Here is a 26,980-nt window from a genome sequence, read left to right as displayed (position 1 = left end):
TGCTCACAGGTAAGTACTGTTTCTGTCCATGCTGCTTCTCTTCACAAATGAAAACTTTTAATAAGAACACTTGTGGCATTCTTTCCAGATTCTAAACTTTCTTCTTCCAGAAGAAGAGAAAGGACTACTGCAACTATTCACACAGTCACCGTGTACTAGGTTAGGTTTCACAGAAGGTGAGGATGAGATGAGCAGCTTTGTCCCCCATTTCCTATGCCCTAGTGCACTAAATTACCTTCCACCTTTTATCCTCTGTCGTAGATAGTCCTGGACAAGGTTTGCCATGAGCTCTCTAAGCTATGTATCCTGCTGTGACCAGGTCAGTGAGGCAGGCTGACTGCATCAGTCCTTAAGGCTCTGAAAACCCAGTCATAACTTTCTGTAGGTCACTTGAGGGCATGCCAAAGTGAAAGTGTTAGTTGCTCATTTGTGTCTGACTCTTTGTGATAAGCTCCTCTGTCCATGGAATTCTCCAGGTAAGAATATTGGAATGGGTAGCCATTCCCTTCTCCAGGGGATCTTCCCGACCCAGGGATCGAATCTGGGTCTCCTGCATTGCCAGGAGATTCTTTACCATCTGAGCCACCAGAAACGTGCGTCCTAAGATTTAGGTCTGGAGTGAAAGGTAAAAGACCTCACGAAGAACTCAAGTCAAAGCCACATGATCTACTTGGTGCTTGTCTGGTTACTAAAGCAGTTTCTTTTTCCCAATCATGGAGCTTCTTTATTTTCTGGTAGCATCTGAGGCCCAGAGCAGAAGCGTGATCTGCCCTATCAAACAGTGATTCTGTGGGAGAGCTGGGGCTAGAATTCAGACGGGGCTGCAACTCAGATATCTTGACTCACTACTACTCAATTTTCTTCCACAGTATCCACTGGAAAATATAATACCCTACTCTAGATAAATTCAAGGCTATTGTTACCTGATTTCCCACCAATGGTTTTCCAAGAACAAAGAAAGGCCACGTATTTTAACACCAGTGGTTTACTTAACTATCACAAGAGTCTCAATTAGTACCCTGAATTTACTCAAGCTTGCACAAATAGCAGCTAACTCAAAGCCAGAGGAGGCCACACAAGAGAACCATATGCTAGACTGTATGATCAGAGTTCAACAACACCCTCACAGAAACCATCGAAATATTAATGGGAACCATCCTCCCAGTATAAAAAGGTCAAAGTTCAATAGCAAGACTCAATTACTACTTGTAAAAAGGGACAACTATATATAAGGGATACCTTATTTTCTGTCACCCTGCCACAAAAAAATTGAGACAATCTATGTAATTATAATGGAGCTGGACATTTTTATTACTGAGCATAAGACCGGGAAAAATATCAATAACCTCAGATATGTAGATGACACCACCCTTATGGCAGAAAGTGAAGAACTAAAGGGCCTCTTGATGAAAGTGAAAGAGGAGAGTGAAAAAGTTGGCTTAAAGCTCAACATTCAGAAAACTTAAGACCATGGCATCCAGTCCCATTGCTTCATGGCAGATAGATGAGGAAACCGGCTGGCTTTATTTTTCTGGGCTCCAAAATCACTGAACATGGTAATTGCAGCCATGAAATTAAAAGACGCTTACTCCTTGGAAGGAAAGTTATGGCCAACCTAGACAGCATATTAAAAAGCAGAGACATTACTTTGCCAACAAAGGTCCGTCTAGTCAAGGCTATGGTTTTTCCAGTGGTCATGTATGGATGTGAGGGTTGGACTATAAAGAAAGCTGAGCACCGAAGAATGGATGCTTTTGAACTGTGGTGTTGGAGAAAACTCTTGAGAGTCCCTTGGACTGCAAGAAGATCCAGCCAGTCCATCCTGAAGTAGATCAGTCCTGGATGTTCATTGGAAGGACTGATGTTGAAGCTGAAACTCCAATACTTTGGCCACCTCATGCGAAGAGCTGACTCATTGGAAAAGACCCTGATGCTGGGAAAGATTGAGGGCAGGAGGAGAAGGGGACGACAGAGGATGAGATGGTTGGATGGCATTATCGACTCGATGGACATGGGTTTGGGTGGACGCCGGGAGTTGGTGATGGACAGGGAGGCCTGGCATGCTGTGGTTGATGGGGTCGCAAAGAGTCAGACATGACTGAGCAACCGAACTGAACTGAAAGCAAACTGAAAAGACTATACTTTATTACCAAGGCACCTATTCAGTCACTAGTTATTTGGCACTAGTTATTTCCCTTGCTTAGAATACTATTCATTCTGCTCTTCACTTTAATAGTCTTTAATCATTCATGTCTCAGCTGAAATAGTACATCTTCTGAGAGGCCTTTCCTCATCATACAACTTACAGGAGTTCCCCAGTTACTTCTTATCCAGTCATTCTATTTCAGTTTTCTGCAAAGCACTTATTACCATCTGATGACTCTTCCTGTTTGATTTATAGTTTGGTGCCTGTCCTTCCACACTACCCCCATGTCTACACATATATTGTAAATTCCATGAAAGCAGGTACCCTGTCATCTGGCTTCTCATTGTATCTCTGACACCTAGAACAAGGAACTAACACACTGTAAGCAAGATGGTACCCAATCTGTATCTGGTAAATGAATGAATAATTGACATCCTATAAGAATAAAATGAGATGGACTCTCTGTATATCTGAAAAACAAAATTAACAAAACAGCCAATGGAGAGACTATATGTGTATGGATGAAAACTAAATCTCTCAATTTGTCATGAAACTTTTCATATTCATTAACAACAAATGTTTATTAAGGGCTTCTACATAGATGGCCATAAATGAGCTGAGGGAGATGCTCTGAAAGAATGCTCTTGTTTTCACAGCTTGGGATCTGGCTGGAGAAAGAGTACAGCCATTTATGAAATAATACCGGGGAAACTAAGACTCACAAAAGAAAGGTGTTGCTGGAGGCCACAAAACCAGTGGGACAGACACAGTATAAACAGTGTCTGACTATAAAGCCAGAGTTCCTTCCATTATCCCATACTTCAGTGGAAAAAAAAAAAATCAAAAGGAACACTGGAAAAAAATGCTAAACTCAGGCCAAGGAGTGAAGACTGCCTAGTTTATTACACTTATGAAACACTTGTAAGATCTTCAGCTCCCCAAATATCTTCTATCTGTTCTGCATGATGCTTGATATTCCACACTAGACCTTTACTCATTAGCTTTGGTCTCTCTTAGGAGGCAAACATTCTCAGGGATGTATTACTTCACAGTATTCATTCCATTAATATTTCTAAGTACTTACAATGTTTCAGGCACTCTTTCAGCTGCTGAGGATACAAGAGTAAACAAAAAAGGTCCATAATTTCTTGTAGCTTTATACTATGATAAGGAATACAGATAACAAATATGAATATATTACTAATATAATGCATTTTGTAATAATGTAAGATAAAGGGAAAGAGTATAACAGAGGGGCTATTTTAGCCAGGGGAATCAAGAAAAATCTATCTGAGAACGTAACATTTGAGTAGAGGACTGAATAAGGTAAAGGAGTGAGTCAAGTTGATAACTGATGAAAGAACATTCCAGGTAGGGGAACAGCATAGTGCAAGTGTCCTGAAGTTGATGAAGCACACTTAGAATGTTTAAAGAAGAACAGGGAGGCCAGTGTGGCTGGCAAGAATCAAGCCAGAGATGAGAATGATAAAAGATGAAGTTGAAAAAGTCAGGGACAAGAATATGCAAGTCCTTAATATACTTTGATAAGAAATCCGAATTTTTCTAAGAGTAATGGAAAGCTAATGGTGGGATGTGAGCAGGGGAAAGACGCAATCAAGCTACGGTTTTGATTCATGTGTATCTTAGACCATTTTAATACAGGGAGAGCTGCCATTTGAAGGTAGTGGAATAAGGACAGGGGAAAGAAGAGGTCATTAAATGGTAAGACTGAGAGAAAGTAAAGGAAAATTTAACTACTCATTTTTATTATCTATGATTATAAGTAAGAAATACACACAATTTTTTCTTTATTTTTTTCCAGTTTTGATAACAAGATTACACAAACATTATAAAATAAGATAGGTAGCAGTCCCACAGGGAAGTTTGTGTAAGATTTCTTTATGGAAATCCTCTGGGCTAGGGGAAGAATATAGCATGCAAAATTTTATACTGTAAGTTCAATTTCTGTAATGGTTATTACTTTTTCAGGTTATCTAAGTCTTATATTCATTTTACTACCTGATAGTTTATACAAAATTCTCCACTTCAACTAAACTTCAGATTTTACTGCCACAAAGATAAGTTTATTACTATTCATGTACACTTTTATTTTAGAACAATTTATTAATTTTTTATGTTTAGCATTAACTTATTTAATAACTATTATACTAATCCAAAAATCTCCTCTGAATCTGTAGTTAAGTCCTTGTTTTCACACCTAATATTTTTGTGCTTTCTCTTATCTTTTCTTGGCTAGCTTTTTCAAGCAGTTATTATTTGTTGATTACTTATATCATTAATTGCATGCGTGCTACTCATATTTGACTCTCTGTGATCGCATGGACCATAGCTCGCCAGGCTCCTCTGTCCACACAATTTTCCAGGCAAGAATACTGGAGTGTGCTGCCATTTCCTACTACACTATCACTAATTATTGCTTTTAAATGTTTCTTTCCTTCTATTTTCTTCAGACTTATTCTACTGTTATTTCCATAATTTCTTAAGAAGAACATAAAATGCAATTATTTTCTATCTCTATTATCTTCTATTTAGTGGACTTAATATTACAAATTTCCCTCTAAGTACCACTTCTGCTGTATTCAAAGTTTCAATGTATAGAACTCTTAACTGTTCAGTTCAGTTCAGTTGCTCAGTCATGTCCGATTCTTTGCGACTCCATGAACTGCAGCATGCCAGGCCTCCCTGACCATCACTAACTCCCAGAGTTCACCCAAACTCATGTCCATTGAGTCTGTGATGCCATCCAACCATCTCATCCTCTGTCGTCCCCTTCTATTCCTACCCTCAATCTTTCCCAACATCAGGGTCTTCTCAAATGAATCAGCTCTTCGCATCAGGTGGCCAAAGTAATTGCACTCATCTCACATGCTAGTAAAGTAATGTTCAAAATTCTCCAAGCTAGGGTTCAGCAATACGTGACCTGTGAACTTCCAGATGTTCGAGTTGGTTTTAGAAAAGGCAGAGGAACCAGAGATCAAATTGCCAACATTCGCTGGTTCATCAAAAAAGCAAGTGAGTTCCAGAAAAACATCTATTTCTGCTTTATTGACTATGCCAAAGCCTTTGACTGTGTGGATCAAAATAAACTGTGGAAAATTCTGTAAGAGATGGGAATACCAGGCCACCTCACCTGCCTCTTGAGAAACCTGTATGCTGATCAGGAAGCAACAGTTAGAACTGGACATGGAACAACAGACTGCTTCCAAATAGGAAAAGGAGTACATCAAAGCTATATACTGTCACCCTGCTTATTTAACTTATATGCAGAGTACATCATGAGAAACACTGGGCTGGAAGAAGTACAAGCTTCTTCCCAGGAATCAAGACTGCCGGGAGAAATATCAAGGACCTCAGATATGCAGATGACATCACCCTTATGGCAGAAAGTGAAGAAGAACTAAAGAGTCTCTTGATGAAAGTGAAAGAGGAGAATGAAAAAGCTGGCTTAAAGCTCAACATTCAGAAAACTAAGATCATGGCATCTGGTCCCATCACTTCATGGCAAATAGATGGGGAAACAGTGGAAACAGTGGCTGACCTTACTTTGGGGGGCTCCAAAATCACTGCAGATGGTGACTGCAGCCATGAAATGCAAAGACGCTTACTCCTTGGAAGGAAAGTTATGACCAACCTAGACAGCATATTAAAAAGCAGAGACATTACTTTGTCAACAAAGGTCTGTCTAGTCAAGGCTATGGTTTTTCCAGTATTCATGTATGGATGTGAGAGTTGTACTGTAAAGAAAGCTGAGCACCGAAGAATTGATGCTTTTAAACTATGGTGTTGGAGAAGACTCTTGAGAGTCCTTTGGACTGCAAGGAGATCCAACCAGTCCATCCTAAAGGAAATCAGTCCTGCATGTTCACTGGAAGGACTGATGTGAATGGGAAAGACTAGAGATCTCTTCAAGAAAATTAGAGATACCAAGGGAACATATCATGCAAAGATGGGCTCGATAAAGGACAGAAATGGTATGGACCTAACAGAAGCAGAAGATATTAAGAAGAGGTGGCAAGAATACACAGAAGAACTGTACAAAAAAGATCTTCAAGTCCCAGATAATCACGATGGTGTGATCACTCACGTAGAGCCAGGCATCCTAGAATGTGAAGTCAAGTGGGCCTTAGGAAGCATCACTATGAACAAAGCTAGTGGAGACGATGGAATTCCAGTTGAGCTATTTCAAATCCTAAAAGATGATGCTGTCAAAGTGCAGCACTCAATATGTCAGCAAATTTGGAAAATGCAGCAGTGGCCACAGGACTGGAAAAGGTCAGTTTTCATTCCAATCCCAAAGAAAGGCAACACCAAAGAATGCTCAAACTCTTATTTGTGCTCACTTCTAAATTACTAGTGGTTGTTATTATGATTTCATTTTTACCCATAAATTATCTGTAGTATCCAAATGTCTGGAGGACCTCAGAGATATCTTTTTATTACTGCTTCATTTTTAATTTTACTGCAAAATGGCCAAAGAATGGATCAGCATGACAGTGATTCTTTGGTAGTGATTCTTAATCATCCTACTTGGAATACACTGCAGTATTTTGTACCATTACCACTGTATATTTGAGACAAAAAATACAGGTAGTAGTACAGATTTCTCAGGATTGTCTCAATTTAGAGATGTAAGACTGAATTACAAATAGGACACACATACCAGTGAAAGCTCAACTGGCAACTAGGAAACAGATGTTTATAGAGATTTATTATTTATATATATTTGGAAAAATAAGCACTGAGAGGAGATGTCAGGGAAAATGTACAGTAAGAGGGGCTGCTGAAAACAGAACTCTAGGGGACACCAACTTTCCAGCAGATGAAGAAAAGAGGGGCTTACAGGATGAAACAACCTGAGTGGCAGATAGAACACCAAGAGTGTTGGAAAGTTTCTTAAAAGAGATTAATTTTTTAAAAGTCACAATATGTCAATGACTAGGTTGTAAGTACCTAGAGGACTAGCATGTTTTCATCTAGTAGTTAATCAATAAATCTTTGATAGACTGACCCTTTCCTATGATACGAAACAGGTGTAATTAACAGTTCCCCTCTTATAATTTTATTGTGATTGACAGTACAATCTGAAATTGTGCCACAGGGGTAACTGCATCACCTTTGAATTAGTAAGTGAAATCTGATCTATTTTAAAAAGCTTAAAAACACTTTTCAACTGTTAAAAGGATTATGATTAAAGAGTTTGCTCTTAAATTCTCAAAAAGCCTGAAATTCTATTTTCTGAAAAACAAAAACATAATTTACTTTAAAATAGTTCTAAATATAAGGTTATAGACACTTATATGGTAATTCTGCTGCTCTTAGCTTTTTAAAAAATACTGTAAATACAAAATGAGATTCAATTACCAGGCACCCCCTAGTGGCAGTAAAATCAAGTTAAAAAAAAATTTCATAAGGCATGGTTTAATATATAGCTCTCCCCAAACCTTGAGAATAAAACTGTTTGCCAATAAACAATTTAAGAGCATGTTATTTTACATCTATATTTTACTAGATGATGAATAGTATACAGTAACTAAAAAGTTCATTCACACACTAAAATTTCATCAATATTCTTGAAAACTACAGTAACTGAAATACATATAAATGAACTTCAAGGACTATATAATGAAAAATTACAAGATTTTAAAAAAAAATGTCATTATAGAAAACAGCTTCCAAAAAAGAAGTCATCTTTGGAACAAAGCTTTATAAATTTCTGTCAAGAAACTGGAAGCTAGACAGAGATTCAGATGAAGATATCAATAACAGAAGTATTATTCACTGTTGACCTTAAACCAGTTGCAAAACTCTCTTAAAAACACCTCAATTTCCTACTTTATAATATAGATATCAATATCAGTCTCTGTATTCTTACAGAGGTGCTATAAAAATGAAGTGAGAGCTGAATGAAAAAGATTATTACTGGTATTTACTAACATAAATGTTTTAATAATTATGCTTTGCAATTTGTGCTTTTGCATATAAATGTACCTCTTCTGTTTAATGAATTTTTATAACCACCCTGGCAACTAAAATCAATGTTTCCTATTTTATATAAGGAGAATCTAAGACCCTAGATAAACAGGGATTATAATCTGGGATTTTTCTCTCTAGATCTTACCTTTTTTGCATGGATAGATTATAATCACATTACTTTTCTGATTTGGTTATAATAAACTTTGTTTAGGAATGACACCGTAACATCAGTATTACCCAGTTCACTGAGAGAAGACTGATACTCTAGAGAAAGAACATAACCTTTGCCACTGCACTGAAATTGGAATGGTGGAACCCAGCAGCAGAACCTTGTCATAGTTCTGCACTACAATTAACAGGCAGTTTACTACCCAATTTCTCTCAGTCTTTCTACATCCACTGACTTGTGTCAGAGAAATAAAAGAATAAAATCAATTTAATATCAAACCAACCACCTAAATCAAATATACCTTTAAAAAAAAATACCAAATCTGAGGAAAAGGATGGGGTGGTATGTACATAAAGTTTGCTATTTTCCTCTATCAGTTTTGAAGTTTTTCTATTTATTTGCCAATTCTCAAATATAACAATCAGAATGATATTTTCTCCTTTTTAGATCATAAAGTGGGTTACAAATTACAAATAAGGCTTGTATGAATCCACCAACTATAACAAAATTTTGCAAAAACCAATCAACTTGATTTATTATGCAATTTAGTGCACAGATATTGTCTCCCATATTTGATAATATGATATGCTATATAACTCAATATTAAATTACTTTTGGGTTCCATTATACAGTTATGATATAAAAATTATTTTTGTTTGATAAAACACAAGTAAAAATCATAAGTTAAAAATAATTATTATCATTAGCTTTTAAAATTCTGTATGGATTTTTTTTTGTCTCTCATGAAATGAGAATTTAAGATATATATATTATAGATTAAAAAAAGAAAAATAATCTCTAGCTTTATAGAAAGATATCTTAGATTAACATATCTAAAAGAAATACACCATAACTTTTATGCACATTAATAAACTTCTTCATCAGCAGGAGTCTCTATGCTCCTCCTCTCACTAGCCAGATACACTGTGTTTTTTCTATCTTTTATTTGAATTTTTATGTCTTTCTTATCATTCCAACATAGGAAAAAGCACCATTATAACTTGCTAAAAATCCATACAGCCAACTAAGGAAGACTACTTTGAAAAGTGAAAGTGAAAGTCACTCAGTCCTGTCAGACTCTTTGTGACCCCATGGACTGTATAGTCCATGGCCAGAATACTGGAGTGGGTAGCCTATGCCTTCTCCAGCAGATCTTCCTGACCCAGGAATCGAACCAGGGTCTCCTGCATTGCAGGCAGATTCTTTACCAGCTGAGCTACCAGGGAAGACTACTTTAGTATATAAAGTAGTCATTCTCCAACAAACACTGCATTTCAAGAAACACTGTAGGCCCCTGCCTGCCTAGGGACTGAGACACATGGCAGTGAACATTTCCATTAGCCCAGGAAGACATTTTTGAGAAATCCATTTAAACATACTACTGGAAAGCAACAGACTATAACCAATGATGTCTCCTATCTACATTTAATTATGTGGATTACATACTGGATGACATTCTTAACTAACCTAAAAATAATGTTGTACCTGAGTAGATACAGAACCCATACCTATAATCTCATCTGGCATTTAAATCAACATTACTATAAGCATAAGGACTGTAACTACTGTTTCTCATAGTATGTGAATGCAAATTCCCATTTATATATGATCTGAACATAAGATACAGAGCAACCCAAGAAATCTTTAAATTCTCAGCCTAAAACAAACCATTAACAGACTATCAGATACAATTATATCAGATTTAACTTTCTTTAGTTCAGTGATTTCTACTTTGGTAAAGTGAAATTTACTTTTCTTTTTGTTACTATCTACCTGTGATGGTATGAGCTATCAGAAATACACATTTGGTTTTCTTCCCCACACAGAGCTCCTAAAATCTTTGCAATTTTTTAAGTAATAAGAGTGATACTCTAATGAGCTTCTATCCTGGTTGCCAGGGGAACCAACCTCATGATTAGAGGGTTAGAATGTTTAACCACTTCTCCCTCCCACCCTACTCTGTGAAGAAGAGAGGAGCTGGAGGTTGGGCTAATTACTAATAGCCAATGATTCAATCAATCACGCCTATATGATGAATCTCCATAAAAAATCCTAGTTGAAGAGCTCTGGAGAGCTTCCAAGTTGGTAAAAAAGAAAGCATCCATGTGCTGGCAGGGGAGCACACCTTAAACATTACAAGCACTCCTCTGCTCGAGACCCTTCCAGATCTCATTCTATACATCTCTTCATCTGGCTGTTCATTTAAAATATGTTTTACAATAAACTGGTAATAGTACATAGAGCATTTCTGAGTTCTATGAGCCATTGTCTCGCAAATTATCGTACACAGAAGGGAGTGGTGGGAAACTCCAATCCACAGCCAGTTGGTCAGAAGCACAGGTGACAACCTATACCTGCAATTGGGTCTGATGGGGGGCAGTCTTATGGAGCTGAGTCCTAAACTTGTGGAATCTAATGCTATCTCCAGGTAGGTAGTATCAGAATTTTGTTAAACTGAAGAATATCCAGCAGGTGTTGGAAGACTTGGCAGGTAGGGGACACATTTGTTAGCCAGAACTGTTCCATGGGTAGTACAGTAAAGAAAACAGGACTTTTTTCCTTTCACTACACTAATAATAAAGATAGTGGTGGGAAAAAATTTGACAACATTTGAAGTTTAGAGACACCAAGTTGTATTAAATTTTAAAAAAAAGAAAATGTGCAAAAACTTGTGAAAATCTAAGAACAATTTAAAACACAGTTCCAGAAGGATACTGTGCTCAGGAAAATTATGACTCTATCACTAGCTTAATGATTCACTTTAGATCGGGTTGCTTCATTAGGCAATAATAATACAATATATAATTAAGTATTGAAATCACTTATCATTCTACAAATATACTGAGTTTCACTGTAAAAACTGAAAAAAGAATGTGGCTCTCTATTCCAAAAAGAAAGAAAATCTTAAAAATTTTATATCAATGTATTTCAAGCTGTATTCTCTAGAGCACAAGAAATTTCCTCAAAGATACACTGCTTCAGCCATGGGAGAAACTAGAGTTCCAGTTACTCAGTCTCTTCCCTCCAACTCCCGTTCTTCCCTTCAAACAGAGAAGCACCATTTATGACTCTTTTATTATATAACAAAGTTTTGCTAGCCTTTCTTTGTAAAAAGATTCCATCATGAAAATCAAATAAACATCCAAACCAAATAGTTTGAAACTTTATATAGTTAATAGTTGTTAGTAAACTAAAACTTCAACAAGATTTTGATTTGACTTAATTTTGATATTTATATGCAGCTTAAAGAAATTTAACAATCGAACTTTTCATTTCCTATTTCCAGGAAAAGTAAACACCTTACCCAGCATGACTAGATGATGAAGGTGGCGGCAAATCTGGTGTAAGGACATAAAGACTGTTGTTTTTTGGCAAGTGTAGTGATTTTAAGACCGTCTGAAAAAGAAAAAGTAAAAACAAAAAATAACTATTAATTGTGCATTATTAATCTTTTCCTATAATTCTTAGAAAATTATTGCCATTGCAGTTTGACTTTTCATCTTTTGACAATTTCCTAAATAGGATAATATAGAAGAATTATTGATTCCAAATAAATTTGTTTCTCCCATGTATAAGTTAGCATAAATGAGTATTAAAATAAAATACAAATTCTTTAGCTCACAAAGAGATACAAATATACACAGTTATATACACAGTTGAAGATTATTAATTACTTCATTGAAGCAGCATAACCTTGCAACTAATATCTGTTTCATTCAGGATCATTATAGCAAAAATTAGCAAGTTATGTTTTCAGAGATCATTAGACCTAGAAAAGATGATAGAGAATCTCTCAAACCAAAGATTTTATAAATGAGGAGCTATAGCCTAAGAAGTGAAAGGACCTGGATGAGGTCTCTACTGAGTGTTACCTGGGTTACTTAACTCTTCCTCCAGATAATCATCATCATGTGTTTGTGTGTGCTCAGTAGTGTCCAACTCTGGGACCCCATAGACAGTAGCCTGCCAGGCTCCACGGTCCATGAGATTTCCCAGGCAAGAATCCTGGAGTGGGTTGCCATTTCCTCCTCCAGATCTTCTCAACCCAATGATCAACCCATGTCTCTTGTATCTCCTGCACTGGCAGGCAGATTCTTTACCACTGTACCACATGTATGATAAAAAAACATTTTAACATGAAAGTCAGTGCTGAAGGTTCTTCAGAGAGGAAGGACTGGAAATGGAAATGAGGAACAAGGAGGACACATATTTTACCAGTTAGTCTAGTATTATAATGGCTACTAGACTTTTAATTTAAAAACAATTAAAACTGAGAATCCTCCAGAGAAACAATATCCTCAGGAAGGCAGATTTCAGTCAGAGGTAGATGGTGAAGAGAATGTATAGGCAAGAGTTTGGCAATAGAAGGAATTTTGCTAATGATGAAATTAGTTCCATAGGGCTCAGGAAAAAAGTTTCAAGCAGAGGAGAGCAAAATGAAGAGAGACAGATATGGGCTGTACAGAGGCTATGGAGATTTAAGTGAGGGATAATTTGGGAATCTGAGACTCCTTGTGGTGACTGGCATAAACAGTATAAAAGGCATAATGAAACTGGTTCTGGTTGAATCAAAGCAAATAATAATGTCAAGGCTGAAGGTATTGGAAAGAAAGGTGGAGTGGATATCTAGGAATCACTTTTAACCCTGCATATGAAAGCAGGAACACCTGCGGAGAGCTGATCTTATCCTAGCATATGACCTAACGAATTTTTTTTTGACCCTCCATTAAGAGGACCCATCTTATCTTCCTTCACAAGCTTTGGGACTTATTTGTCATGCCTTAATACTCATTATTTGCAATATATTCTGACATCCTTTATCCTATTTCCTTTTCTTTTAATGCTGGATATAACCCACTCAATTAACTTTACAACTCACTAATGGTTTGTGACCCGTGGTTTGAAAGAAACACTGTAATAGGCAATTAATCATAACTTCACAATTATCCAGGAAGCCTTGAAGTTCTGAATCTTTTTGTCAAATATATGCAAATTATTCTGAAATCGATATGTGTTGCCTTGCAAGAGTTAACATGCAAACAAACAAAAAAAATATGGCATACAAACACAGGAAAGTTACTTTTACTATTTTTTATTTCATTACCTTACTTTGATGATTACTGATAACAGCTTGGTCTTACCACTTGGTCATTACTGTCATTACTGTCATGATCCAAAGATTTTCCAATAAATCTTCGTTCTCAAACCACATATGATATGATTAAACATACTTTAAGTAGGTCAGTCATTCCACAAACATTTGTTTGATGCTTATTATATCAGGCACTGGATATCTAATGATGGAAGAAACACCATTTTTTATGGTGTTGTGATAGAAAACGCAGGGATGGGAGCCATTTTACAAAATACAAACATCTGTTAGAGAAACTAACATTTAAGCTGACACTTGAAGGATGAAAAAGTCACCCACGTGAAGAACTGAGGATAAAGCATTCCAGGCAGCTAAACAGCATCTGTCAGATAAAGATGTAAAGAGCTTGAGCATTTTAGAAGAATTAAAAGGTTCTATGATTGCAGCTTGGAAAGTGAAGGTATGAAAGGTTGAAGATGAGGTTGTAAAGGTGAATATCAGGTAAATAATACAATACCTTTTAAACCATGGTGAGTAGATTGAATTTTATTCAACATGCAATAAAAAGTTATATTTTACCAGGAGAGTGATATAATTTGAATTATGTTTTTAAAAGAACACTGTGGCTCCTCTATGGAGAATGCATAGGAAGAATCCCCCCAAAAAAGCTGGAAAAACAATAATGAAGCTATTACACTGGTCCAGGCAAGATATGCTAACAGCATGGATTAGGCCGTGCGATAACAATACTGTAAAGTGGCTATGGTTGAAATATATTTTGAAAACAGACTCTATAGGAATTACTAAGGATTAGGTACTCTTGAAATTTAAAAAAAAATTATTTTATTGAGGAACTCTCTGGCAATCCAGTGGCTAGGACTTAATGCCTTAACAGTCATGAACCAGGATCAGTCCCTGGTTGGAGAATTAAGATCCCGCAAGCTGCAGAGCATGGTCAATTAATTTATTTATTAAAATTTATTTTACTGATGTATAGTTGATACACAATGTGCTGTGTCAGTTTCCGAGGATTAGGTGTTTTTCAAATGGGAAATGATTAATGTCCACATTTTTGGATTTAGCAGTGGTGATATGGTTCTGCCATTTACTGGGGAAGACTGGTAGAGAAATGGCATGGGAAGAAAAATCAAAAGTTCCATTTTAAATATATTAAGTTAAAAATGCCAATAAGGTATGCAAGAATAAAAGTGAACTACCAATTTGGTTATATGAATTCACAGAATTATAACCCAGCAATACATATTTGGGAGCAATCAGAAAATTAATGGCATAGAAATGGCAAATATCACTTAGGGAGAAGAGCATATAAACAGCCCTCTGGATCCAAAGGTTCCACACCCAAGGATGGAAAATACTCATAAAAATAAAAATTCCAAAAGCTCCAAAAAGCAAAACTTGAATCTGCCACACATCAGCAATTATTTACATAGCATTTACAATGTATTAGGTATTATAAGTAATCTAGAGATGATTTAAAGCATATAGATGATGTATAGGTTATATGCAAATATGGTGCCATTTTATATGGGCCTTGAGCATTCAGAGATTTTGGTTTGAGGCGGGAGATGCTGGAAGCAATCTCTTACGACTACTGAGAAACAACTTATCAGAACACATTGCTTTAAAAACATTTTGAAAATGTTTGCCTTTCTTTTCACAAGGTACCAAAAATGCCAGGTAGGTAATTCATATCCATGGGGTTCCCAATAAATTAATGGATAAAAGATATAGCTATGTAAATTAATGCATTTTGCTGTTTTATTTCTGCCAAGGTTGTTGATTTACTCAGTCAGCACTTCTTTTCATTCTTTTTTTTTCCATTTATTTTTATTAGTTGGAGGCTAATTACTTTACATCATTGTAGTGGTTTTTGTCATACATTGAAATGAATTAGCCATGGATTTACATGTATTCCCCATCCCAGTCCCCCCTCCCACCTCCCTCTCCACCCGATCCCTCTGGGTCTTCCCAGTGCACCAGGCCCGAGCACTTGTCTCATGCACCCAACCTGGGCTGGTGATCTGTTTCACCCTAGATAATATACATGTTTCAATGCTGTTCTCTTGAAACATCCCACCCTCGCCTTCTCCCAGAGTCCACAAGTCTGTTCTATACATCTGAGTCTCTTTTTCTGTTTTGCATATAGGGTTCTCGTTACCATCTTTCTAAAGTCCATATATATGTGTTAGTATACTGTAATGGTCTTTATCTTTTTGGCTTACTTCGCTCTGTATAATGGGCTCCAGTTTCATCCATCTCATTAGAACTGATTCAAATGAATTCTTTTTAATGGCTGAGTAATATTCCATGGTGTATATGTACCACAGCTTCCTCATCCATTCGTCTGCTGATGGGCATCTAGGTTGCTTCCATGTCCTGGCTATTATCAACAGTGCTGCGATGAACATTGGGGTGCATGTGTCTCTTTCAGATCTGGTTTCCTCGGTGTGTATGCCCAGAAGTGGCATTGCTGGGTCATATGGCAGATCTATTTCCAGCTTTTTAAGAAATCTCCACACTGTTTTCCATAGTGGCTGTACTAATTTGCATTCCCACCAACAGTGTAAGAGGGTTCCCTTTTCTCCACACCCTCTCCAGCATTTATTGCTTGTAGACTTTTGGATAGCAGCCATCCTGACTGGCGTGTAATGGTACCTCATTGTGGTTTTGATTTGCATTTCTCTGATAATGAGTGATGTTGAGCATCTTTTCATGTGTTTTTTTGCCATCCGTATGTCTTCCTTGGAGAAATGTCTGTTTAGTTCTTTGGCCCATTTTTTAATTGGGTCATTTATTTTTCTGGAGTTGAGCTGGAGGAGTTGCTTATATATTTTTGAGATTAATCCTTTGTCTGTTGCTTTGTTTGCTATTATTTTCTCCCAATCTGAGGGCTGTCTTTTCACCTTGCTTATAGTTTCCTTTGTTGTGCAAAAGCTTTTAAGTTTCATTAGGTCCCATTTGTTTATTTTTGCTTTTGTTTCTAAAATTCTGGGATGTGGGTCATAGAGGATCCTGCTGTGATTTATGTCAGAGAGTGTTTTGCCTATGTTCTCCTCTAGGAGTTTTATAGTTTCTGGGCTTACATTTAGATCTTTAATCCATTTTGAGTTTATTTTTGTGTATGGTGTTAAAAAGTGTTCTAGTTTCATTCTTTTACAGGTGGTTGACCAGTTTTCCCAGCACCACTTGTTAAAGAGGTTGTCTTTTTTCTATTGTATATCCTTGCCTCCTTTGTCGAAGATAAGGTGACCATAGGTTCGTGGATTTATCTCTGGGCTTTCGATTCTGTTCCATTGATCTATATTTCTGTCTTTGTGCCAGTACCATACTGTCTTGATGACTGTGGCTTTGTAGTAGAGTCTGAAGTCAGGCAGGTTGATTCCTCCAGTTCCATTCTTCTTTCTCCAGGTTACTTTGGCTATTCGAGGTTTTTTGGATTTCCATACAAATTGTGAAATTATTTGTTCTAGTTCTGTGAAAAATACCGTTGGTAGTTTTGATAGGGATTGCATTGAATCTAGATTGCTTTGGGTAGTATAGCCATTTTGACAATATTGATTCTTCCAATCCATGAACACAGTATATTTCTCCATCTGTTTGTGTCCTCTTTGATTTTTTTCATCAGTGTTTTATAGTTTTCTATGTATAGGTCTTCTGTTTCTTTAGGTAGATATACTGCTAAGTATTTTATTGTTTTTGTTGCAATGGTGAATGGTATCGTTTCCTTAATTTCTCTGTTTTCTCATTGTTAGTGTATAGGAATGCAAGAGATTTCTGTTCGTTAATTTTATATCTTGCAACTTTACTGTATTTGTTGATTAGCTCTAGTAATTTTCTGGTAGAGTCTTTAGGGTTTTCTATGTAGAGGATCATGTCATCTGCAAACAGAGAGAGTTTCACTTCTTCTTTTCCTATCTGGATTCCTTTAACTTCTTTTTCTGCCCTGATTGCTGTGGCCAACACTTCCAAAACTATGTTGAATAGTAGTGGTGAGAGTGGGCACCCTTGTCTTGTTCCTGATTTCAGGGGAAATGCTTTCAATTTTTCACCATTGAGGGTGATGCTTGCTGTGGGTTTGTCATATATAGCTTTTATTATGTTGAGGTATGTTCCTTCTATTCCTGCTTTCTGGAGAGTTTTAATCATAAATGGATGTTGAATTTTGTCAAAGGCTTTTTCTGCATCTATTGAGATAATCATATGGTTTTGATCTTTCAATTTGTTAATGTGGTGTATTACATTGATTGATTTGTGGATATTAAAGAATCCTTGCATTCCTGGGATAAAGCCCACTTGGTCATGGTGTATGATTTTTTTTAATATGTTGTTGGATTCTGTTTGCTAGAATTTTGTTAAGGATTTTTGCATCTATGTTCATCAGTGATATTGGCCTGTAGTTTTCTTTTTTTGTGGCATATTTGTCTGGTTTTGGAATTAGGGTGATGGTGGCCTCATAGAATGAGTTTGGAAGTTTACCTTCTTCTGCAATTTTCTGGAAGAGTTTGAGTAAGATAGGTGTTAGCTCTTCTCTAAATTTTTGGTAGAATTCAGCTGTGAAGCCATCTGGTCCTGGGCTTTTGTTTGCTGGAAGATTTCTGATTACAGTTTCGATTTCCTTGCTTGTGATGGGTTTGTTAAGATCTTCTATTTCTTCCTGGTTCAGTTTTGGAAGGTTATGCTTCTCTAAGAACTTGTCCATTTCTTCCAAGTTGTCCATTTTATTGGCATAGCGCTGCTGGTAGTAGTCTCTTATGATCCTTTGTATTTCGGTGTTGTCTGTTGTGATCTCTCCATTTTCGTTTCTAATTTTGTTAATTTGGTTCTTCTCCCTTTGTTTCTTAATGAGTCTTGCTAATGGTTTGTCAATTTTGTTTGTTTTTTCAAAAAAACAGCTTTTAGCTTTGTTGATTTTTGCTATGGTCTCTTTAGTTTCTTTTGCACTTATTTCTGCCCTAATGTTTAAGATTTCTTTCCTTCTACTAACCCTGGGGTTCTTCATTTCTTCTTTCTCTAGTTGCTTTAGGTGTACAGTTAGGTTATTTATTTGACTTTTTTCTTGTTTCTTGAGGTAGGCCTGTAATGCTATGAATCTTCCCCTTAGCACTGCTTTTACAGTGTCCCATAGGTTTTGGGTTGTTGTGTTATCATTTTCATTCATTTCTATGCATGTTTTGATTTCTTCTATGATTTGTTGGTTATTCAGAAGCGTGCTGTTTAGCCTCCATATGTTTGAATTTTTAATACTTTTTTTCCTGTAATTGAGATCTAATCTTACTGCACTGTGGTCAGAAAAGATGACTGGAATGATTTCAGTTTTTTTGAATTTACCAAGACTAGATTTATGGCCCAGGATGTGATCTATTCTGGAGAAGGTTCCGTGTGCACTTGAGAAAAAGGTGAAGTTGATTGTTTTGGGGTGAAACGTCCTATAGATGTCAATTAGGTCTAGCTGGTCCATTGTGTCCTTTAAAGTTTGTGTTTCCTTGTTCATTTTCTGTTTAGTTGATCTATCCATAGTTGTGAGTGGGGTATTAAAGTCTCCTACTATTATTGTGTTACTATTAATTTCCTCTTTCATACTCGTTAGCATTTGCCTTACATATTGCGGTGCTCCTATGTTGGGTGCATATATATTTATAATTGTTATATCTTCTTCTTGGATTGATCCTTTGATCATTATGTAGTGTCCATCTTTGTCTCTTTTCACAGCCTTTATTTGAAAGTCTATTTTATCTGATATGAGTATTGCGACTCCTGCTTTCTTTTGGTCTCCGTTTGCGTGGAATATTTTTTTCCAGCCCTTCACTTTTAGTCTGTATGTGTCCCTTGTTTTGAGGTGGGTCTCTTGTAGACAGCATATATGGGGGTCTTGCTTTTGTATCCATTCAGCCAGTCTTTGTCTTTTGGTTGGGGCATTCAACCCATTTACACTTAAGGTAATTATTGATAGGTATGGTCCCATTGCCATTTATTTTGTTGTTTGGGGTTCACGTTTATACCACCTTTCTGTGTTTCCTGTCTAGAGAAGATCCTTTAGTATTTGTTGAAGAGCTGGTTTGGTGGTGCTGAATTCTCTCAGCTTTTGCTTGTCTGTAAAGCTTTTGAGTTCTCCTTCATATCTGAATAAGAACCTTGCTGGGTAGAGTAATCTAGGTTGTAGGTTATTCTCTTTCATTACTTTAAGTATGTCCTGCCATTCCCTTCTGGCCTGAAGGGTTTCTATTGATAGATCAGCTGTTATCCTTATGGGAATCCCTTTGTGTGTTATTTGTTGTTTCTCCCTTGCTGCAAGAGGCTCTTCAATTCCTCTTAGTTTTCTGCTATTAGGGTGTTGTCCTCTGCATATCTGAAGTTATTGATAACATTATTATAATATCAATAACCTCTAATATAGCATATCACTAATTTGTACTTAAATTTATAAATATCTTGCCAACCTGAAATTCCTATAAATAACTAAATGAAGTACTCAGAATATCTCCATATATCAAATGAACTCACATACAAATATTTATAAGCACAGTGTCTACCAGAAGCTGTTGACAGAGAGTTGAACTGAAAGTTGAAGATTTTAAGTTTATGCCTGGTATTTAAATATCAACTCAGTAACTAATGTGAAAAGATTTAGTTATTTCTATTTCAAACACCTAAAGCTTTAGTTAACTCATTTCTTTCCATCCCTTACCACTCTGTCAGAAAAAGAATGTGCATAAAATATTTTATGCCTGAGGCTGCAAATGGGTGCTTGAGAATAGCAACTACTAGCTTAAAATTGCAACATTGTGTGCAAATTCTTAAAACATAACTCATCCATGCACCTGACCCTATCCACAGAACAAAGAAATACTCTTACCATTTAAGTGTCTAAGTTAAAAATATTTCCTATTACCTTTTTTGTTCCATATAAATACTTGATATAAACATATATGGGCTTCCCTGGTGGCTCAGATGGTAAAGAATACACCTGCAATGCAGTGGCCCTGCAATGCAGGGTTCAATCCCTGGGTTGGGAAGATCCCCTGGAGAAAGGAATAGCTACCCACTCCTGCACTTATATATAGTATTATATATGTACAGTATTCTTGCCTGGAGAATTCCAAGGACAGAGAGCCTGGTGGGCTACTACAGTCCATGGGGTTGCAAAGATGGAAACAACTGAGTGTCTAACACTCACTTTCATAAATGTATATATACTGGGTATGACTTCTTTCAGGCCAACAAGTAACTGTTTAGAAAATTATTATTCCAAATCAATTACTGACAGCATATGAGGTTTGAGAAAAGGATAAAATGCTCTCAAAAAAAGATGTCAAGTTGACATCTATAAAATACTTATAAATAGGAAAAGTATGACAAAGAGTGATTTTACTTACATACCTAACGAATGTTGCTGATTATGAAATGTTTTAACTTAAAAAACATTGTTTACTGTATTCTTAAACTAAGTTACTATTACAAAATCTCCATCTGTCATATGTAACATTAACAAAAAACAATTTTATACTTCAGCCAATAGCATAACTTAATTTTATTTCTAGGTAATTATGAAACTCACACTGTCTTCCACGTCTCCAGTCTTCCAGCCTTTTAACAGCATTTTAGACATAGGTATCTGAAGTTCATTTTCTAAGATCTGTTTAATTTCTCCTGTACAAATAAGAAGAGACCAGATATTACTAACAAAATAATACAATCAATATTTATTCATATCCAAAGCTAGTACTAATATCAGGCATATTGTCCTCAAGTCAATGACATTTGTTTCATGAATGAATATGAAAAATTTCAGTAGCCCAAACTTCAAATCTTGATTATACAACATGATGTCCCATTGAAGAACTAACATTTCAACAGTATAATAAAAAGTTAACAATTAATTAATTAAGCAGCTTTTAAAAAAGAAACAGATATCAGTGACGGGGTTTTGAATAGAAACAATCTATTTCAAACCAACCAACAAACCAATATGTGATGAGCATATGGTGGGAGTAGTCAGTAAAGTATAAAACTTGAGGCATTATAGTATAAGGAAAGCAAATTGTTCAGTGCAATTTGGGGTTGAAGTCTTAGCTTAAAGAAATAAAATAACTTGTCTATTCTTAGTTTCTGTATCTGTAAAATGGGGAATAATATTGTCTATCTTATCTACCTCTAAGGTTCAAGGATAAGAAGAGACATGAAAGTAGCTGGAAACAAAAAAAAAAAAACAACCAATGCATATACTCTAGAAGACAATTTAAACTGTCTTAAAGAGAAAAGGAATAGAATTTAAGAAAAGAAAAAAAAGTTATGAAGGATCAAATAGAGAAGGCTTTGTGAGACAGATGCAATTTAAACTCAGTTTCAATTGTAGCTGGATTAAAACCAAGCATGAAGTATATTAGAGTTGTGAAGGAGAACCAAATCAAAGGAAAGGATATGCTATTTGGTGAAGAAGAAGACCAAAAGGTAAAAGCAAAAGTGAAAATGATGCTAATCAGAAACAGTAAGGAATCACAATTTTTCCAGTATGCTACAAAGTACTTTCCAGGAATCAAGTCTACTAATTAATTAATTAACTGGCTCATTTCTGGTTCTACAGTATAATAAACAGATCATTAAATCAGAATGTACAAATGTTTCATGTATATGCTTTTATTAGATTGGTTAATCTATATTTTAGATTAACATGTAATCCAATTCCATTTATAATAAGTGATTAAACACTACAGAAAATGATCATACTATACATTAAAAGAAAAGTAATTCCATGCTGATAAAGGAAAAGAAGGAAGGTGGACCTTACCCTACATAAGTTATATGGAATCACAGTGGTCTAGGTAAGCAATGCTACAATCGAACCCTTCATGGCCTTCAGTTCAGTCAGTTCAGTCGCTCAGTCGTGTCCAACTCTTGGTGACCCATGAACCGCAGCAAACTAGGCCTCCCTGTCCATCACCAACTCCCGGAGTTTACTCAAACTCATGTCCATTGAGTCGGTGATGCAATCCAACCATCTCATCCTCTGTCGTCCCCTTCTCCTCCTGCCCTCAATCTTTCCCAGCATCAGGGTCTTTCCAAATAAGTCAGCTCTTCGCATCAGGTAGCCAAAATATTGGAGTTTCAGCTTCAACATCAGTCCTTCCAAGGAACACCCAGGACTGATCTCCTTTAGGATGGACTGAATGGATCTGCTTGCAGTCCAAGGGACTCTCAAGAGTCTTCTCCAACACCACAGTTCAAAAGCATCAATTCTTTGGCACTCAGCTTTCTTTATAGTCCAACTCACATCCATCCATGACCACTGGGAAAGTGTCCTTAGTGACTTTTTTTTTTTTTTTGCTTTCCTAAGAAAATTCTTATCTGGGCACTTTGGATAGTGATTAAACATCATAAGAAGAATTCTGATTCAACATTATCTTTTAGAAGCACAAAATACATCAACTTTGACCTTCAAAAATATCACTGTTGAAAAAGGATTGTTCTCTTCATAGAAATAAGAGAAAGGTGAGCTATATTTCTTATATGATTGTGATTATGCTAAGTCACTCAGTTGTGTTCAATTCTTTGCAATCCCATGAACTGTAGCCCACCAGGCTTCTCTGTCCATGGAATTCTCTAGGCAAGGATACTGGAGTAGGTTGCCATTCTCTTCTCCAGGGGAGCTTCCTGACCCAGGGATTGAACCCAGGTCTCCTACATTTCAGGCAGATGGCACTGCCACTATAGTACCCCTATATGTGAAAACTGTGATGATATGTAGATTTCATCAAGGAACACTCCACTGACTACCAAGCATATATCTGATATGGGTTTAATATCCAAAATATGGAAAGAATTCACATAACTCAATAATGAAAATCCCCAAATAATCCAACTAAAACTGATTAGACAGCTTTCCAAAGAAGAAAAAAAATGGCCAAAAGGTACATGAAAAGATGCTCAATATCACTAAATACTACGGAAATACAAACAAAAAGCCATAATGAGGTATCATCTCACATCTGTTAGAATGGCTACCATCAAGAAGGCAAGAGATAAGTGATGGTGAGGATATGAAGACAAGAGAACCATTGTGGGGTTGCTTCCTTTTATTTTTATTTTGCTTAATTTACTTAAGTTTAATCACTTAAAATTTTTTTAAAAATAAATGCAATTTTAATTGATTTTTAGTCACTAAGTCATATCTTTTGCAACCCCAAGGACTGTAGCCTGCCAAGCTCCTCTGTCCATGGGATTTCCCGGTCAAGATTACTAGAATGGGTTGCCATTTCCTTCTCCAGGAGATATTCCTGACGCGGGGATTGAACCTGTATCTCCTGTATTGGTGGTGGATTCTTTACCACTGAGTCACCAGAGAAGCCAAATATTGTTAAATATTGTCAAATGCTTTTCCCTCCATCTATTAAAATGATCAATATATTTTCTCTCATTCATTGTACTAATATGGCGAATTAATAATGGGATTTATATAAACTGTTAAACAAGCCTTGTATTCCTGAGTAAAGCCCACTTGACCATGAGGTATCATTATACATATCTGTATTTTTTTTACATTTAATGAGTTCAATTTATAAATATTTATAAAGGATTTCTGCCTCTAGACTTTAAGAAATATCAATCTATAATAGTTTCCTTTTCCTATGTCTTTGGTTTTAGTATCAGGGTTAATGCTGATTTACATAAAATAAATTAGGTAATAGTTCATCTTTCTCTATTTGTGAATGATTTCTAACACTGCTTCCTTAAATATTAGACAGACTCTACCAGTGAATCCATCTGGGCTTGGGGTTTGTTTGTTTGTTTGTTTGTTTGTCTGAAGGAGGAGGAAGTGGGGAAGGGAGCAGGGAAGGCTTTGATTGTTATAGCTTTATATATTAGACATAGAGCAATTAAGATTTTAAATTTTTTCTCTGTCAGTTGTGGTAACTTACACCTTTAAAATAATTTTTCTAGCTTTTAAAGTGTTTTATGTAACTTTTAAATTTTCTAGCATGAATCTATTCTTAATGTTGCCTTATAACCCATTTAATGTTTGTAGGTACCTTTCATTCTCAATATGATTAACTTGTGTTTTCTCTCTTGTTCTTATTCGCATTAATAAGAGAATTACCACCTTTATTGATCTTTTCAAAAAAAAAAAAAAGCTTTAGGTTGTATTCATTTTGTTCATTTTCTCTATAATGTTTATCCATATTCTGCTTTATTGATTTCTATGCCTGTGTCTATGTATGTATATGTTTTTCCTTCCATACTTACTTAGGGTTTGACTTGCTCTTTTCAAAAAAATTTAAGTGTTATTATGATTGGTAAAAAACAAAATACACATATTCACAATCTGTGATTTGGTAAGTTTTAACAAATATATAAAGCAGTGAAACCATCATCATAATCAAGATTATTAATTTATTCAGCAACCCCAAAAAGTTTTCTTATACACCTTGTTAACTCTTCCACACTACCCCTTTCCATATCCTCAGGGAACCAGTGATTTGATTTTGGTGATTATGAATTGGTTCAAATTATCTAGAATTTAAGATAAAAAGAATTTCAGAATATACTTTTAAAATATGGCTTTCATTCAAAATACATTGTCTGAGACTCTTCCGCATTGTTACATGTAATGACAATCTGTTTCTTTTATTACTAAATAGTATTCCATTGTATAAATGTAAACAATTTGTTTATCCATTCACTGGCTTATGGACATTTGTTGTTTTCCACAATTTGAGAGTACAAATAAATATTTGAGGTTACAAATAACATACATGTCTTTGATGGGACATATGATTTCATCTCTCTTGGGTAAATACCTAAGAGAATAGTCAGTATATTTTTAACTCTGTAGCAAAGAGTCAAACACTTTTCCAAACTGAGTTTTACTGTGATGCCTTCAAATTCACTAATCTTTTCTTCTTCAGTGTCTAATCTTCTGTTAATCCTACTTTATACATTTTTCATATCAGACATCATATCATGGTCTTAACCTCTAGACATTCGATTTGGGCTATTTTTACATTTTCAGTCATTTATGATTTGAAATCTTTTCTCTCTCTTTCTGAACTTAAGAGTTATAATAATTGTTTTAATGTCCTTATTAGATAATTTCAACATCTAAACCAATTCCAGGTTGTTTTTGGTTAACTGATTTTCTTTATGGGCCAGGCTTTCCTCTTTCTTGTATGCCTGGTAATCTTTATTGGATGCCAGACACTAAATTTTACCTTGATGTGTGCTAAATATTTTATTTTTCCTATAAATATATTTGAGCTTTATTTTGGGAGACAGTTACTTGAAAATAGTTCTGTGCTTTTGGGTCTTTGCTTTTAAGATGTTGTACCACATGAGTGGTATTTAGGACTAATCTTGACACTACTAAGACAAGAGCCTTCTTAGTACAGTTAACTCTTAAACAACACAGGTTTGAACTATGAGGGTTCACTGATACGTGGATTATTTTTCAACAGTAAACACTACAGTATTATATAATTTGCAGTTGGTTGAATCAGTGGATGAAGTACTGCAGACAGAGAGGAAAAGGGTATACAGAGGGTTGACTATAAGTTATATGTGGATTTTAAGTAGTGCAAACGGTTGGTGCCCCTAACCCCTGAGTTGTTCAAGAATCAACTGTACTCTACCCAAAGCCTCGTGAATTATGAGGTTTTCTAGTCCAGTTGGTAAAGGTATATTTGGTTCTCGAAAGCAGAAGGGTGGGGTAGAGTGGGGACACTTTCCTTGTTTCTCAAGTGGAAGCTTTGATCATAGATTTCAGAACTTCCTTCTTATATAAATAAGCATGTGAACCATAAATTTCCCTTCCATACCAAATGTTGATATGCAATGTTTCCATCATAACTAAAAATATTTTCTAATTTCCTTTGTGATTTCTTTGTTGACCCTTAGTTTACTTAGAGATATACTAATTACCTCCAGTATTCTTGCCTGGAGAATCCCATGGACAGAGAAGCCTTGCAGGCAAAAGCCCATAGGGTCCCAGACAGTTGGACATGACTGAAGTGACTTACAATGCACACTTGTATGTTAATTACCAAGCATATCAGAATTTTCAAGTTTCCTTTCATTTCTATTTTAATTCCACCAAGTCAGAGAACATACCTCACATGACTTTTTAAGTCACTTTGGGTCACTTTCTGTGACTTGTTTCATGGCAGAGCATTTTTTTTAACCTTAATGAATGTAGCAAATGCAGGTGAAAAGAATATAAATTTTCCTGCGGTTATGAGAGGGCTTCCCAAGTGGCTCAGTGGTAGAAGAATCCACCTGCAGTGCAGGAGACCTAGGTTTGATCCCTGGGTCAGGAAGACCCCCTGGAGAAGGAAACGGCAACTCACTCCAGTATGCTTGCCTGAAAAACTCCAGGCACAGAGAAAGCCTGGTGGGCTATAGTCCATGTGGTGGCAAAGAGTTGGACATGAATGAGTGACTGAGCATGTATGCATGGTTTTAAGAAGCATTTTATCTATTTCAAGTGAGTCAAATTGGTTGATATGCTATTCATATTTTCTATCTGTTGTTCTGAACATTACTATGAGAAAGGAGTGTTTTTATGCCCAAT

The 26,980-nt window shown here is 36.0% G+C and overlaps 1 protein-coding gene across 3 annotated transcripts in view; it reads right to left on the bottom strand.

Moving 5' to 3' along the window:
* The window catches only part of FAF1 (Fas associated factor 1), a 500,811-nt gene that overhangs the window by 282,157 nt on the left and 191,674 nt on the right, over positions 1-26,980 (bottom strand). For all 3 annotated transcript variants that reach the window (XM_070468180.1, XM_070468182.1, XM_070468181.1), the window contains 2 exons: positions 20,978-21,069; positions 11,614-11,705 (listed from right to left, as the gene is read on the bottom strand). In XM_070468180.1, coding sequence (XP_070324281.1) covers positions 11,614-11,705; positions 20,978-21,069 — 184 coding nt within the window. The remainder of the gene's footprint in view (positions 1-11,613; positions 11,706-20,977; positions 21,070-26,980) is intronic.

This window comes from Odocoileus virginianus, chromosome 5 (assembly GCF_023699985.2).
Source record: "Odocoileus virginianus isolate 20LAN1187 ecotype Illinois chromosome 5, Ovbor_1.2, whole genome shotgun sequence".
Taxonomy (NCBI): Eukaryota; Metazoa; Chordata; class Mammalia; order Artiodactyla; family Cervidae; genus Odocoileus; species Odocoileus virginianus.
Note: the sequence above shows the minus strand (reverse complement) of the source record. Positions and strands in the feature narration are given on the sequence as shown.